The sequence below is a fragment of the Colobus angolensis genome, unplaced genomic scaffold (genome assembly GCF_000951035.1).
Source record: "Colobus angolensis palliatus isolate OR3802 unplaced genomic scaffold, Cang.pa_1.0 Scaffold34, whole genome shotgun sequence".
Lineage (NCBI taxonomy): Eukaryota > Metazoa > Chordata > Mammalia > Primates > Cercopithecidae > Colobus > Colobus angolensis.
Window position 1 is genome coordinate 4,271,973 of NW_012116710.1, and position 11,456 is coordinate 4,283,428.

Consider the following 11,456-nt stretch of genomic DNA (forward strand, 5'->3'; position numbering starts at 1 on the left):
AAAAAAAAAAAAAAAAAATCATAGAACATCAGAGCTCTCGGAGCAGACAAAACAATTTAGGATCACACCAACCTCTAGAAAAGGATTAGTCTTCCCCACAGGGCTCTCAAGCTAGAATGGGACATCTTTAACAGTGGTCTTCTTCCTAAGACACTTCCCAGGTAAAGCCTCACCATCAGGGAAACTTCAAAAAGAGCCTCTTACTCTGCAAAGGAACTGCAGCAGCTGTAACCGCACGATTCTCAGCTGGCGTAAGGCTGTCCGTGTGTCACACGATGAGTACTGCGACACGGGAGGGGCCAAGGGCTAGGAGCATTACGAGGGGGCAGAGAGCCCACCCCGCGGCCGCACAAGCGCACACGCACACGTCCAGGGCGGAGGAACACTACTAGTAACAACCGCCTCTCTCTCTAGGCTCCCTATCCCAAAGTAATGGTGCCGATTTTATCCCCGGACAGGGGCTCCAGGCGCACACTCATAAATTCGAAGCGAAGGAACACAACCAGCAGCACCAAGCCCCCGCCGCTCCCAGAACCAAAGTGACGGTGCCGACACCCCTCCGCATCCGCAAGGCCGACTTCCATAAGTAATCAGCCTAGAGCACCGTCCCTTTCCTGTCAGCACCGAGCCCAAGTCAGGACACCAGTATGCCCAGCACCATACAAGAGCTTCTTTTTCAATGCGCCAAACCAAAACCAACGAGCGGTTCCCGGTGAGGCCGCCCACTCACCTGCCCGGCGCAGACAGGCTCCGTGCGTCAAGACGTAACAGCGTAGGTGTACGACGGAGCGCAGCGACGCAGGGGCCTTCGGGAAACGTAGTCTACAACTGGAAACGGGCCGGGTCGTGTCTGCGCAGGCCCAGCGGCTAAGATCAGGTCCAGCGCTCCAGAACAGAGCGATCCCTGAGGCTCCCCTGCTCAAACTGTGGGACTTACCCTACTATGGTCTGAGCCTACCCTATTTCATTATACTCAAGTAACGCCCCAGAAATTCCAGAGAATCTCACACAAAGAGGTTGAATCTTGCCGTGGTGCCTTCAGGTGAATGTCGTCCCGGGCTAGAAGAACTGCAAAAGGCTGTCAGGTAAGGTCTGGATTTCTCTCTGACAGCTCTGGTCGTGACGCAGTGGCCACGATACCGGGTTGCTGCTCACCGGGGTTCGCAAGTGTGACGCATTCTTCACGGCCATGTGTGTGTGTGTCTGTGCGCTCGCGTGTCCGTGTCCGAGTGTCCTCTGTGGGGGCAGAGTGGATAGTGGCCATGCCTGTGTGATGTGCTTCAGATTATGCTTGAGACTGTGAGAGAGACTATTATTGGCGCATTAGGATTGTGTGCGGAAGGGTCTTGGGAATGGTTTGATTATAGCTTTGAGGGTGATGTCTGTTTAATCAGATTCAGCCTGCGACTGAGTATCTTATATCCTGTAAGAAATGGATTTTTCTTTGCATGGTCATGAATTTAAAATACATTCCTATGAAATTATATAAATTTAGTGAATGATTCATTGAGAATTCACTTGTGGCAGTGGATGTGGGGGAAGAAGTGTGTGAGCATAATATTCTGAGAATGAGCACGATGTGTGCAGCGCTGTGTTATACAGATATCTCCTGGCTTCAGTTTTCTCACCTGTAAAGTGAGGATATCAGTCGTGTAACACTTTGGAACAATGCTTTTTAACAATTTCTGCAAAACTGGGTTCCATTTTGTGTATCTGTGCTCTCCAATACAACAGCCACTAGCTACATATGGCTACTGAGAAATTGAAATGTGGCTGGTTTGACTGAAGAACAAATTTGTAAAATTGTGTTCAATTTTAATAAATCTAAATGTAAACAGCTATATATGGCTAGCAGTCTTCCTATTGAACAGTACAACCTGGAGCATTAATTTGCCTTCAAGATTTGAAGGGGGTAAAAACTTAATTCATCTAGCAAATATTTGAAAATGAAATTCTTAAAATTTCTTTAAGTTGTTTTTTCAATTTGAGATGATTGCAGATTCATATGAGGTTGTAAGAAATAATAGAGACATTGTGTGTTATCCTCAACTTAGTCTTCTCCAATGATAACATCTTGCAGGACTGTAGTATAATATGACAACCAGGATGTTGACATTGATAGTCAAGACAGATCATTTCCATCACCACAAGGATCTGTTGTGTTGCCCTTTTATAGACAAATGTACTTTCTTCCCTCTTGTTTGAAGATATTCGTATCAACATTAATGATAATGTAGGCATACCTCATTTTATTGTGCGTCATTTTATTGCACTTTGCAGATACTATATTTGTTTGTTTTAAAGAGACAGGGTCTCACTGTCTCACCCAGGCTGGAGTGCAGTGGGGCCGTTATAGCTCACTGCAGTCTCAAACTCCTGGGTTCAAGGGATCCTCCAGCTGGCCCACAAAGCCTGAAATATTTATTATGTGGTTCTTTGCAGGAAAAGTTTGCAGACTCCCAATCTATATTATTTCTGATGGCTACTTTATTTTCTATTATATGGATACACTAGAATTTATTTAACCTGTTCTTTATTGAAGTCTATTTATGTTTGTATCTAGCTTTTTCCATTTTAAAATTAGTCTATCTGCACCTGTCTGCATATATCCTAGTGAACATATATAATTATTTTCCTTAGGGTCATAGGAGTGAGATTACTGAACCATCTGGCTCACATTATTAAATTCTGCTAATATAGTTTCTTTTTTTTTTTTTTTTTTTTTGAGACAGAGTCTCGCTCTGTCGCCCAGGCTGGAGTGCAGTGGCGCGATCTCGGCTCACTGCAAGCTCCGCCTCCCGGGTTTATGCCATTCTTCTGCCTCAGCCTCCCGAGTAGCTGGGACTACAGGCGCCTGCCACCTTGCCCGGCTAGTTTTTTGTATTTTTTTAGTAGAGACGGGGTTTCACCGTGTTAGCCAGGATGGTCTCGATCTCCTGACCTCGTGATCCGCCCGTCTCGGCCTCCCAAAGTGCTGGGATTACAGGCTTGAGCCACCACGCCCGGCCTGCTAATATAATTTCTAATTTACCCTCTTTAAGGTTGCACCAGTATATAACATGGTGTGAGGTCATCTATTTTACTCCAGTTCAACATGTTATTATCAGTCTTTTCAATGTTCCCGTGTTGTAAATATAAAATGCTATTTGCCACTTTAATGTATATTATCTTAATGAGTAGCAACATTTAATAGCTTTTAGTCATTAAACCCAAGTCATTATTCACGCTCGGGTTTTATTAGGCATAATAAGAAATTCTGGGTATCAGTGACAAGAGCACAGTTGAAAAAGAACTGGCTTTGTAGTTGGAGAATTGTGGATTCAGAACTCAGATGTCTTGTTTATTAACAGTGGATTTAGGTTTCTGTTTTTCTGATGTTGAAGTGGAGATAATAATGACACTGTAGAGATGTTCTAAGGATTAAATATCTATATATAAGGTATGTATCACATAAAAGTTGATTTTTTTAATTGCTTCCAGGGCCATAAACTTACTTCTCCCTCTAATTTGAGTACTGAGGGAGAAGGGAGGGTGAATGATGTCCTGCAGGGACCCTGGGGACTCTTCTGATTGAAGGAAATGGGGAGTGGTGAGCGCTGAGGATTGTGGGAGTTCTAGTTCAGGCTAGGAAAAGGGATCCCAGTGTGCAAGTATAATTTTGCAATGATAAAGGCCATCATGGATTGTCTATGCCAGGAATCAGCAACTGTTTTTTGTTTTTTTTTTTTTAGACGGAGTCTCGCTCTTGTTGCGTAGGCTGGAGTACGATGGGACGATCTCAGCTCACCGCAGCCTCCGCCTCCCAGATTCAAGCGATTCTCCTGCCTCAGCCTCCTGAGTAGCTGGGATTACAGGCGTGCACCACCACACCCAGCTAATTTTGTATTTTTAGTAGAGACAGGGTTTCTCCATGTTGGTCAGGTTGGTCTTGAACTCCCGACCTCAGGTGATCCGCCTGCCTCGGCCTCCCAAAGTGCTGGGATTATAGATGTGAGCCACCATGCCCGGCCAGCAAATGGTTTTTATAGAGGGTCAAAGAGGAAGTATTTTAGGCTGTGTGGCCCATACAGTCTCTATTGCAACTACTCAACTTGGCTGTTGTAGCTTTCTGAAAGTAGCCATAGTCAGAAGTAAACAAATGAGCATAGCTGTGTTCTATTCCAACTTTATTTACAAAAACATGTGGGCGGGCCAGATCTGGCCCATGGGCCACAGGTTGCAAACTCCTAGTCTGTTTTATCTTTCGTCTTTAAGTCTGGGGAAGCCAAGAAGCTCCTAAGGCCATGAAGGCAGTCTGCTTTGGACAATGTGGTCTGTCCCCTTTGGATGGTGAGAATCGAGGGAAGAGAATCTACTCTGGGCAGTTCGGAACACCCAGCCTTGGGCCTAGATCAGTATCCTCATAGTGGGGATTGGCCCAGAACTCTCCTGCTGAAATATTAGTTGTGTGTTCTAATGCAGGAGAACCTCTGCACTGTGTCCATCCTCGTACAGCCAGGTTCCCTTGGTGTGGTGAGAGTGTGTCGGAGGGAGGTCAGGGAAGTGTAGGGGAAGTGTTTAGAAGCAACAGTGGAAAATAAAAGATTATTAATTTATATCATGTTGTTACCTCTGAGGCAAACCTAGTCTCATTGCCTCATTTTTTTCTTCTCTAACTCAGGCTTTTCAGAACTTTGCTTCTCCAGCAGAATAATCCTGTGGAAGACTGAGCAGTTCTTGTGAGTCTAAAACCATGGCCCATGTAAGTTACAGTTTCTCTTTCCTTTAGATTCTTTTGTTTTTCAAGATCATGTGAACATTTTCGCTCTTTATGCTGACACTTCCTAACATAATTTTTTCTTAATCCCCACATTCCCAAGCTCCTCCCTTGTGCCCCCTTTCTTTTCTAACCAGTATCCATGTGCACATTGACCAGATCATTCAGGGTACTCAGTCTCTGTCTAGAGCAGGTATAGACAGACATGAAGTTCCTAGATGGAGGTACTTTACCATCCTTTGTCGGATCTGAGGTGTAATGAAACCAAGAATGGACTCATTTGACTACACATAGGAAAGCACTGCAGTTTTCCACAGATCCTGTGTCTGTAGATAAAATGCAGTTTAATAATGATTGGCCTCAGTTTCAGTATGTGGTTGGGGCCTGCTTATAGAGAGGTCAGGGGATCTTTCCTGAGACTCTCAGAGGTGAAAACCCATAGTAAGATGCATTTTGTGGTTAAACCGAATGTGCTAGTCTTGACATGAGTATGATTCTGGTTCATTACATCAGTATTCTTAATCTCAAGAACAAAGAAGGTGTGTAGTGCTTATAAAAAAATCATCCAGATACATAAATATTAGATAATTATATTCTCCCAGATTTGCAGTGAGGTACTATGGCCTTGAACTTCTGAGTTCACCACTGTACTCCATCCTGGGCAACAGAGCGAGATCCCCATATCAATTGATCAATCAATTGATCGATAGATAGATAGATAAACATAAAGGAAAAAGAGGATATAGTATTCTTTTTTCTTTAAGTTATTTATTAAGTGGTTTTCTTAAAGTATTTATTATTAAGTAATAATTTATTGAGAATTTTTGAGGTAGAAATATAGTTTATTTGCTTGTATCCACTATTTAATTCAATTGGGAAACATTTATTTGTTTCCAGAAATGTTTTGAGTGAAGAACCCCATAATATACAGGAAATTTTGCATACATTGGCTGGGTTCTTCAAGAAAATGAGGTGACTCTGCTTTAGAACACCTGGTTCCTTTCTTCTCTCTTTATCATAAGCTTTCAGCCCCAGCCTAGAGTTTAGTATAGTACCCCTTGCTGCAATGAAACCTTTTATCTCCTTTGCTTCTTTTTAAAATACTTGTTCTGTAATTTCACTGGTAATATGTTGGTTTATGGTTTCAGGCATTGGTGACGTTCAGGGATGTGGCTATAGACTTCTCTCAGAAGGAATGGGAGTACCTGGACACTACTCAGAGGAAATTGTACAGAGATGTGATGTTGGAGAATTATAGTAACTTGGTCTCACTGGGTAAGGTCACCTATGCCAAATAATGTAGACTCTGTTTTCTGAAATAGTAGCTTTCTCTTCCACAAATTTAGGAGATATTATTAAGAAACTAGCTGAATTTCTTCTCTCTTCCTCAAGGACTGGACTGAACTTTGATGGTTTGTGAATGGCACTTCCACTAAATGCTTTCATTTTCACCATACCTCCCTGAGCCTCATGAAATGTTCCTTAATCCATTCCTGTAGTTGCTTCTCCCTTAATAGTTAAGAGACTGCATTTGAATTTTGGGGCATTTACTCCAAAGCCAATGTCAATGAAATCAGGTTTTACATTGCATTTGAGTTCAGAATTGCTATGGATGCTCTGTTATTTGGTAACACGCCTGCGAGGATAACACCCCCACCCAGGGTCTACAATTTACATGCCATGGTTCAGACCAATAAAATTGACTTAAAATTAAAGTGAATGCATTCTACTTCCTAAAACAAACATTTTCTCTTACTGATTTGTGATTGAAAGTTTTACCTATTGGACATTATGCTCAGTACCTGGGTGGTGGGATCAAATGTACCTCAAACCTCAGCATCACACAATATCCCCAGGTAACAAACCTGCACATTTGGCCCTGTATCTAAAATAAAAGTTGAAATTAGTTACAGTAAAATAAAATTTATTAACTTAGCATCTAACTTTAAGTGAATATGTTAGCAAGAACCTAGAAATATCTTAGGAAGCTTCTTGTTTTGCTCTAAGTAAATTAACAACAAAAATGATAATAGCTAATAGAGTGCTTACTGTATACTGGGCACCATTCTAAGTATTAGCTACGAGATACAAAAGAAAAAAAGAAAAGAAAAGGTACTACTTTTGTTTTCATTTTATAGATGAAAAAACCGAGGCCCAAAGAATTTAACCAGTTTGTTTACAATCATTAGTCAATAGGTAGCAGAGTAGAATTTGGACCCACGTATCTGGCTTCAGAGTCTGTGCCCTCAATAACTACTGCCTCTCAATAGACCCAGTCTGTATGAGTTTTAATTCTATAATGAATTAAAATTCTCCTGGATGAATTTTAATTCCCCTGCCCATCAAGTTTCTTTATTCTCTGGGATCCTGAGGCTACACCAAGTTGAATATTCTTTAATCCTGTCAGTTTTTTTCTGAAGTCTTTATCGAAATCACATTGATCCATATGAATTTAACCAAGTCTCAAAATGTTTCTCAACGTGCAATGTTTTACTTCTATATATTCTTGTATTTCTTTCTTGGAAGCAGGATATTCTGGCTCAAAGCCAGATGTGATTACCTTATTGGAGCAAGGGAAAGAGCCCTGCGTGGTGGTGAGGGATGTGACAGGAAGACAGTACCCAGGTGAGTTGAGAGTTCGTCAGGCAGATGGAAGCCCTCATTGCCAGTCGCGGCCAGCTGGTGAGGGAGCATACACAGGCTTTGCATGCTGTGTAGGGAGTTCCTCTCAGAGGCCTCAGGCCTTTGGAGAAAAGGCCTAAGACAGTGAAGAAAACAGATCATCTTAGCATGAACTATCAAAAGAACGTCACCTTGGCTCCTACTTACCACCTGTCTTTGTTTTTGTTTCCACCTGTATTACTCTCCATTTCATTAAAGAGAATGTGCTTTCCCAGTGCAATCAGTTGCCTCCTATCTTTTCTCCATTGACATGTGTGCTTGTTTCTAATGTCTAAAAGTTCAGTCTTTCACATATTCAGCATATATCAGTACCTTGGTGAATAAAGCCAAAACCTCCCCACACTAATGGAATTAACATTGTAGTAGGGGAGATACATAGTAAACTGTAAACAAATGAATATATAATATTAAATAATGATGCATGCTATGAAAGGAACCTATGAAGGGTAAGGAGATAGAGTTTGGGCAGGTTTAATTTAGGTGGGTTGCCCAGGGAAGGTTCTTCAAAGAGTGAATATATGTGCAGAGATGTGCAGTATAGGCTTAGGCCACGTGAATATCCGGAAGATAATAATTCCAAGCACAGTGGAGAAGTGAGTTTTGTGTGTTTGAAGAACTTGAAGAAGCTCAGAGCAGATTCAGAGTGGGGAAGAGTAACTAAATATGAGTTTAGAGCTGAGCAGGGGCCAGGTCTGGTTCTGTTTATCGTAGTAAGAAATTTAGATTTTTCTTTTCCAAGAGTGATTGAAAGCCATAATCAAAAATATGTTTTTAAATGATTGCTGTAGATGCTCTGTGAAGAATATACTAAACAGGGGCAAGATTGGAAGTAGAAAGATCAGTTATCAGGCTATTTCAGAAGTCTAGGTTAGCAGTGATAGTAGCTTGGACTGGGATGGTAGTGGTGAGGGGTGGTAAGAAGATGCTGTATTCATCTTATAATTTGAAAGTAGAGCTAACAGACATGCCATGGGGTATGAGTGAACAAGAAATCATAGGTGAACCAGCAGCTACGTGTATATAATTTGCTGGGATGGACATATGGGAAAGATAGCTTGGAAGATGGAAATAGAGTCCTGATTTAGGTATATATATTTAAAATGCCTACTTGTCATCAAAATTGAGATGTTGAACAGTCAGAGAGATGGTAGGACAAGTTATATTAACTTGGGTGTCCAGCCAATGAACTGACTGAATGAGATCACTTAGGGCTGATCTGACCTACTACCTATTTTTGTAAATAAAGTTTTATTGAAACGTAGCCACACTTAATTATTTAATGTATTGTCTATGGCAGAGTTGAGTAGTTGAGACAGAAGTCATATGGCTCACAATGCACAAGATATCGACTGTCTGGTCCTTTACAGAAAGTTTGCTGATTCCCTGCCTTTAGCGAATGAGTTTCATAGAATGAAGGGAACCAGATGAGAAAAAGACTAAGGCCTGGGGCACTCTATTTAGAGAAGGAAGAGGAGGCAGCAAGTAGATTGAGAACAAGTAGGCCTGGAGAGTGGTACCAAAAAAGTCAAATGAAGAAAATGTTTCAAGTGAAAGGGAGTAGTTATCTGTGAGGTCCACTGAACTGTAAATTGCCTATAGGATATGGCAGGGAAGAAGCTAGTGACCTTGTGTTAAGAGGACAAGGTTTCAGTGGAGTTGGAGGTGAAAAAAGCCTGCCAGATGTGACTGAAATAAAATGGGAGGTGAGGCAGTGATGACAGTGAGACAGAAGATTTTTCTAATGGGAATTCTGTTAGGAGGGAACTAGATAAGGGGTTAGTAGCTAGAAGAGGATACGGGATGTAGGGAGTCTTTTCTTTTTCTTTTTTTTTTTTTTTGAGATGGAATTTTGCTCGTCGCCCAGGCTGCAGTGCAGTGGCACGATCTCGGCTCACTGCAACCTCCACCCCTGGGTTCAAGCAATTCCCCTGCCTCAGCCTCCCGAGTAGCTGGTATTACAGGCGCCTGCCACCACACCTGGCTAATTTTTGTATTTTTAGTAGAAATGGGGTCTCATCGGGCGCGGTGGCTCAAGCCTGTAATCCCAGCACTTTGGGAGGCTGAGACGGGCGGATCACGAGGTCAGGAGATCGAGACCATCCTGGCTAACACGGTGAAACCCCGTCTCTACTAAAAATACAAAAACTAGCCGGGCGAGGTGGCGGGCGCCTGTAGTCCCAGCTACTCCGGAGGCTGAGGCAGGAGAATGGCGTAAACCCGGGAGGCGGAGCTTGCAGTGAGCTGAGATCCGGCCACTGCACTCCAGTCCGGGCGACAGAGAGACTCCGCCTCAAAAAAAAAAAAAAAAAAAAGAAAGAAATGGGGTCTCATCATGTTGGCTAGGCTGGCCTTGAACTCCTGACCTCAGGTGATCCGCCCATCTTGGCCTCCCAAAGTGCTGGGATTACAGGCGTGAGCCACCGTGCCTGGCCAGGAGTCTATTTCAAGATGTGAGATTTTTAAGATGAAAATGATTCTATAGAAAGAGGAAAAATTGTAGTAGAGGGAAGGATAATTATGGAAAATGGAGGACAAGGAGGTAGGATCCAGTGCACAAGAAAAATTTAGAGAACTATAGATACGACAATAGATATAGGTGGGTTGATTGATGTGGTATTATGTATTTCTTTTCAATGCTTCATTTTTATTAGAGGAATAAGGGAGATCATCAGCTAAGAATTGGCAGGAAGGAAGGGAGAGTTATGTTTGAAGTGAAAGATGTAAATATATTTTGAATACTGGTGTTCAGTTTACCTGCATCTCACTAGCTCGTTCACTTTTTATTTTCTATTAATCAGGAGTTAATAATAACAGTTAACATTTATTATTTACTGTATACCAGATTTAGTCATTTTACAATGTATATATTCTTCAAAATATGTTGTACAGACTAAATACATACAATTTTATCTATCAATGTAAAAAATAATGTATTTTTTAAAATATGAAGAAAAGGCTATTAAGTTCTATACAGTATATTGATTCTTCTATATCAAGCCAAATTCTGATTTGTATTTTCTTTGCAGTTTTTTTTAGTTGAAATTGTTGGGTTGTACATAATCAGATCATTTGCAAATCATGATAGTTTTTCATTCTTCCTTAAAAATGTTTACCTCTAAAATTCTTAATTCTGCTTAGTTGTTTTGCTTATCATGATTTTATATAAAGGATAACTTTTCTTTTTGCTCTTTTCTTGAGTAGCTAAACTAACTTTAAAATGATCTGTTCTATAAAACTTTTATAGACGTCTATGAAATTGCAAGGATAGGTGTTTCACAATGGAATTTCATTTGCTTAGGCTTTTTATTTCTTCTGTGGTCAATACAGGAATTAATAGTTTCCTTAAAATTTTTTATTCTGGAATATACAGGTTATTTTGTTTAGAGCATTACATAGAGCTTTGGAAAAGAACCTTACTTTTTTTTTCAAATCAGCTTTATTGAGATATGATTTATATACAATAAAATTCATTAATTCTATCTGTTTAATTTAGTTATTTTGGACAAATGCATGAGTCTTGTAAAATCATCACCACTTCAGTCAAGATCTAGAATATGTCCACCATGTCAACACTTTCCATTATGTTTCTTTACAGTCAGTACCCTTCCCCCATTTTCAGCACAGCTTGAGACAGGAAACTAAGTTGCCTTCTTTCCCTAATTGTGTCTTTTCTACAATTTCATATCAAATAAATCAGAGTATGCAGTATTTTGTGTCATACTTCTTCCACTTCTGATATTTATGAGATTCATCCAAGTAGTTAGAAGTCTCAGTAGTTAATTCCTTTTTCTTGCTGAATAGTATTTCATATCTACTTGTTAACAGTTTATGAACATCTAAATTGCTTCTAGTCTTTCATGAGTATGAATAAAGCTATTATGAGTGCTTGTTTACAAGTCTTTGTTTGAATGTATGCTTTGTTATCTTGGGTAAAACACCTGAGGGTGGGATTCATGGATTATATAAGTGTATATAAGAAACTGGGCCGGGCACAGTGGCTCATGCCTGTAATCCCAGC

General features: G+C 40.9%; 2 protein-coding genes across 5 annotated transcripts in view; one reads left to right on the top strand and one right to left on the bottom strand.

The window, feature by feature from the left end:
- Positions 1-782, bottom strand: part of ZNF571 (zinc finger protein 571) — a 29,919-nt gene extending 29,137 nt beyond the window's left edge. The window contains exons 1-2 of one of the 3 annotated variants that reach the window (XM_011952361.1): positions 731-782; positions 205-306 (exon numbers count right to left, since the gene is read on the bottom strand). The gene's annotated coding sequence lies outside the window, so the exon portion shown is untranslated. Of the gene's footprint in view, positions 1-72 lie in introns of all 3 variants that reach the window. The other 2 variants (XM_011952360.1, XM_011952362.1) reach the window with 2 other exon arrangements.
- Positions 783-819: 37 nt separating this feature from the next.
- Positions 820-11,456, top strand: part of ZNF540 (zinc finger protein 540) — a 19,278-nt gene continuing 8,641 nt past the window's right edge. The window contains exons 1-4 of one of the 2 annotated variants that reach the window (XM_011952358.1): positions 862-1,085; positions 4,661-4,741; positions 5,905-6,031; positions 7,286-7,381. In XM_011952358.1, coding sequence (XP_011807748.1) covers positions 4,733-4,741; positions 5,905-6,031; positions 7,286-7,381 — 232 coding nt within the window. In that variant the 5' untranslated portion in view covers positions 862-1,085; positions 4,661-4,732. Of the gene's footprint in view, positions 1,086-4,660; positions 4,742-5,904; positions 6,032-7,285; positions 7,382-11,456 lie in introns of both variants that reach the window. The other variant, XM_011952359.1, reaches the window with a different exon arrangement.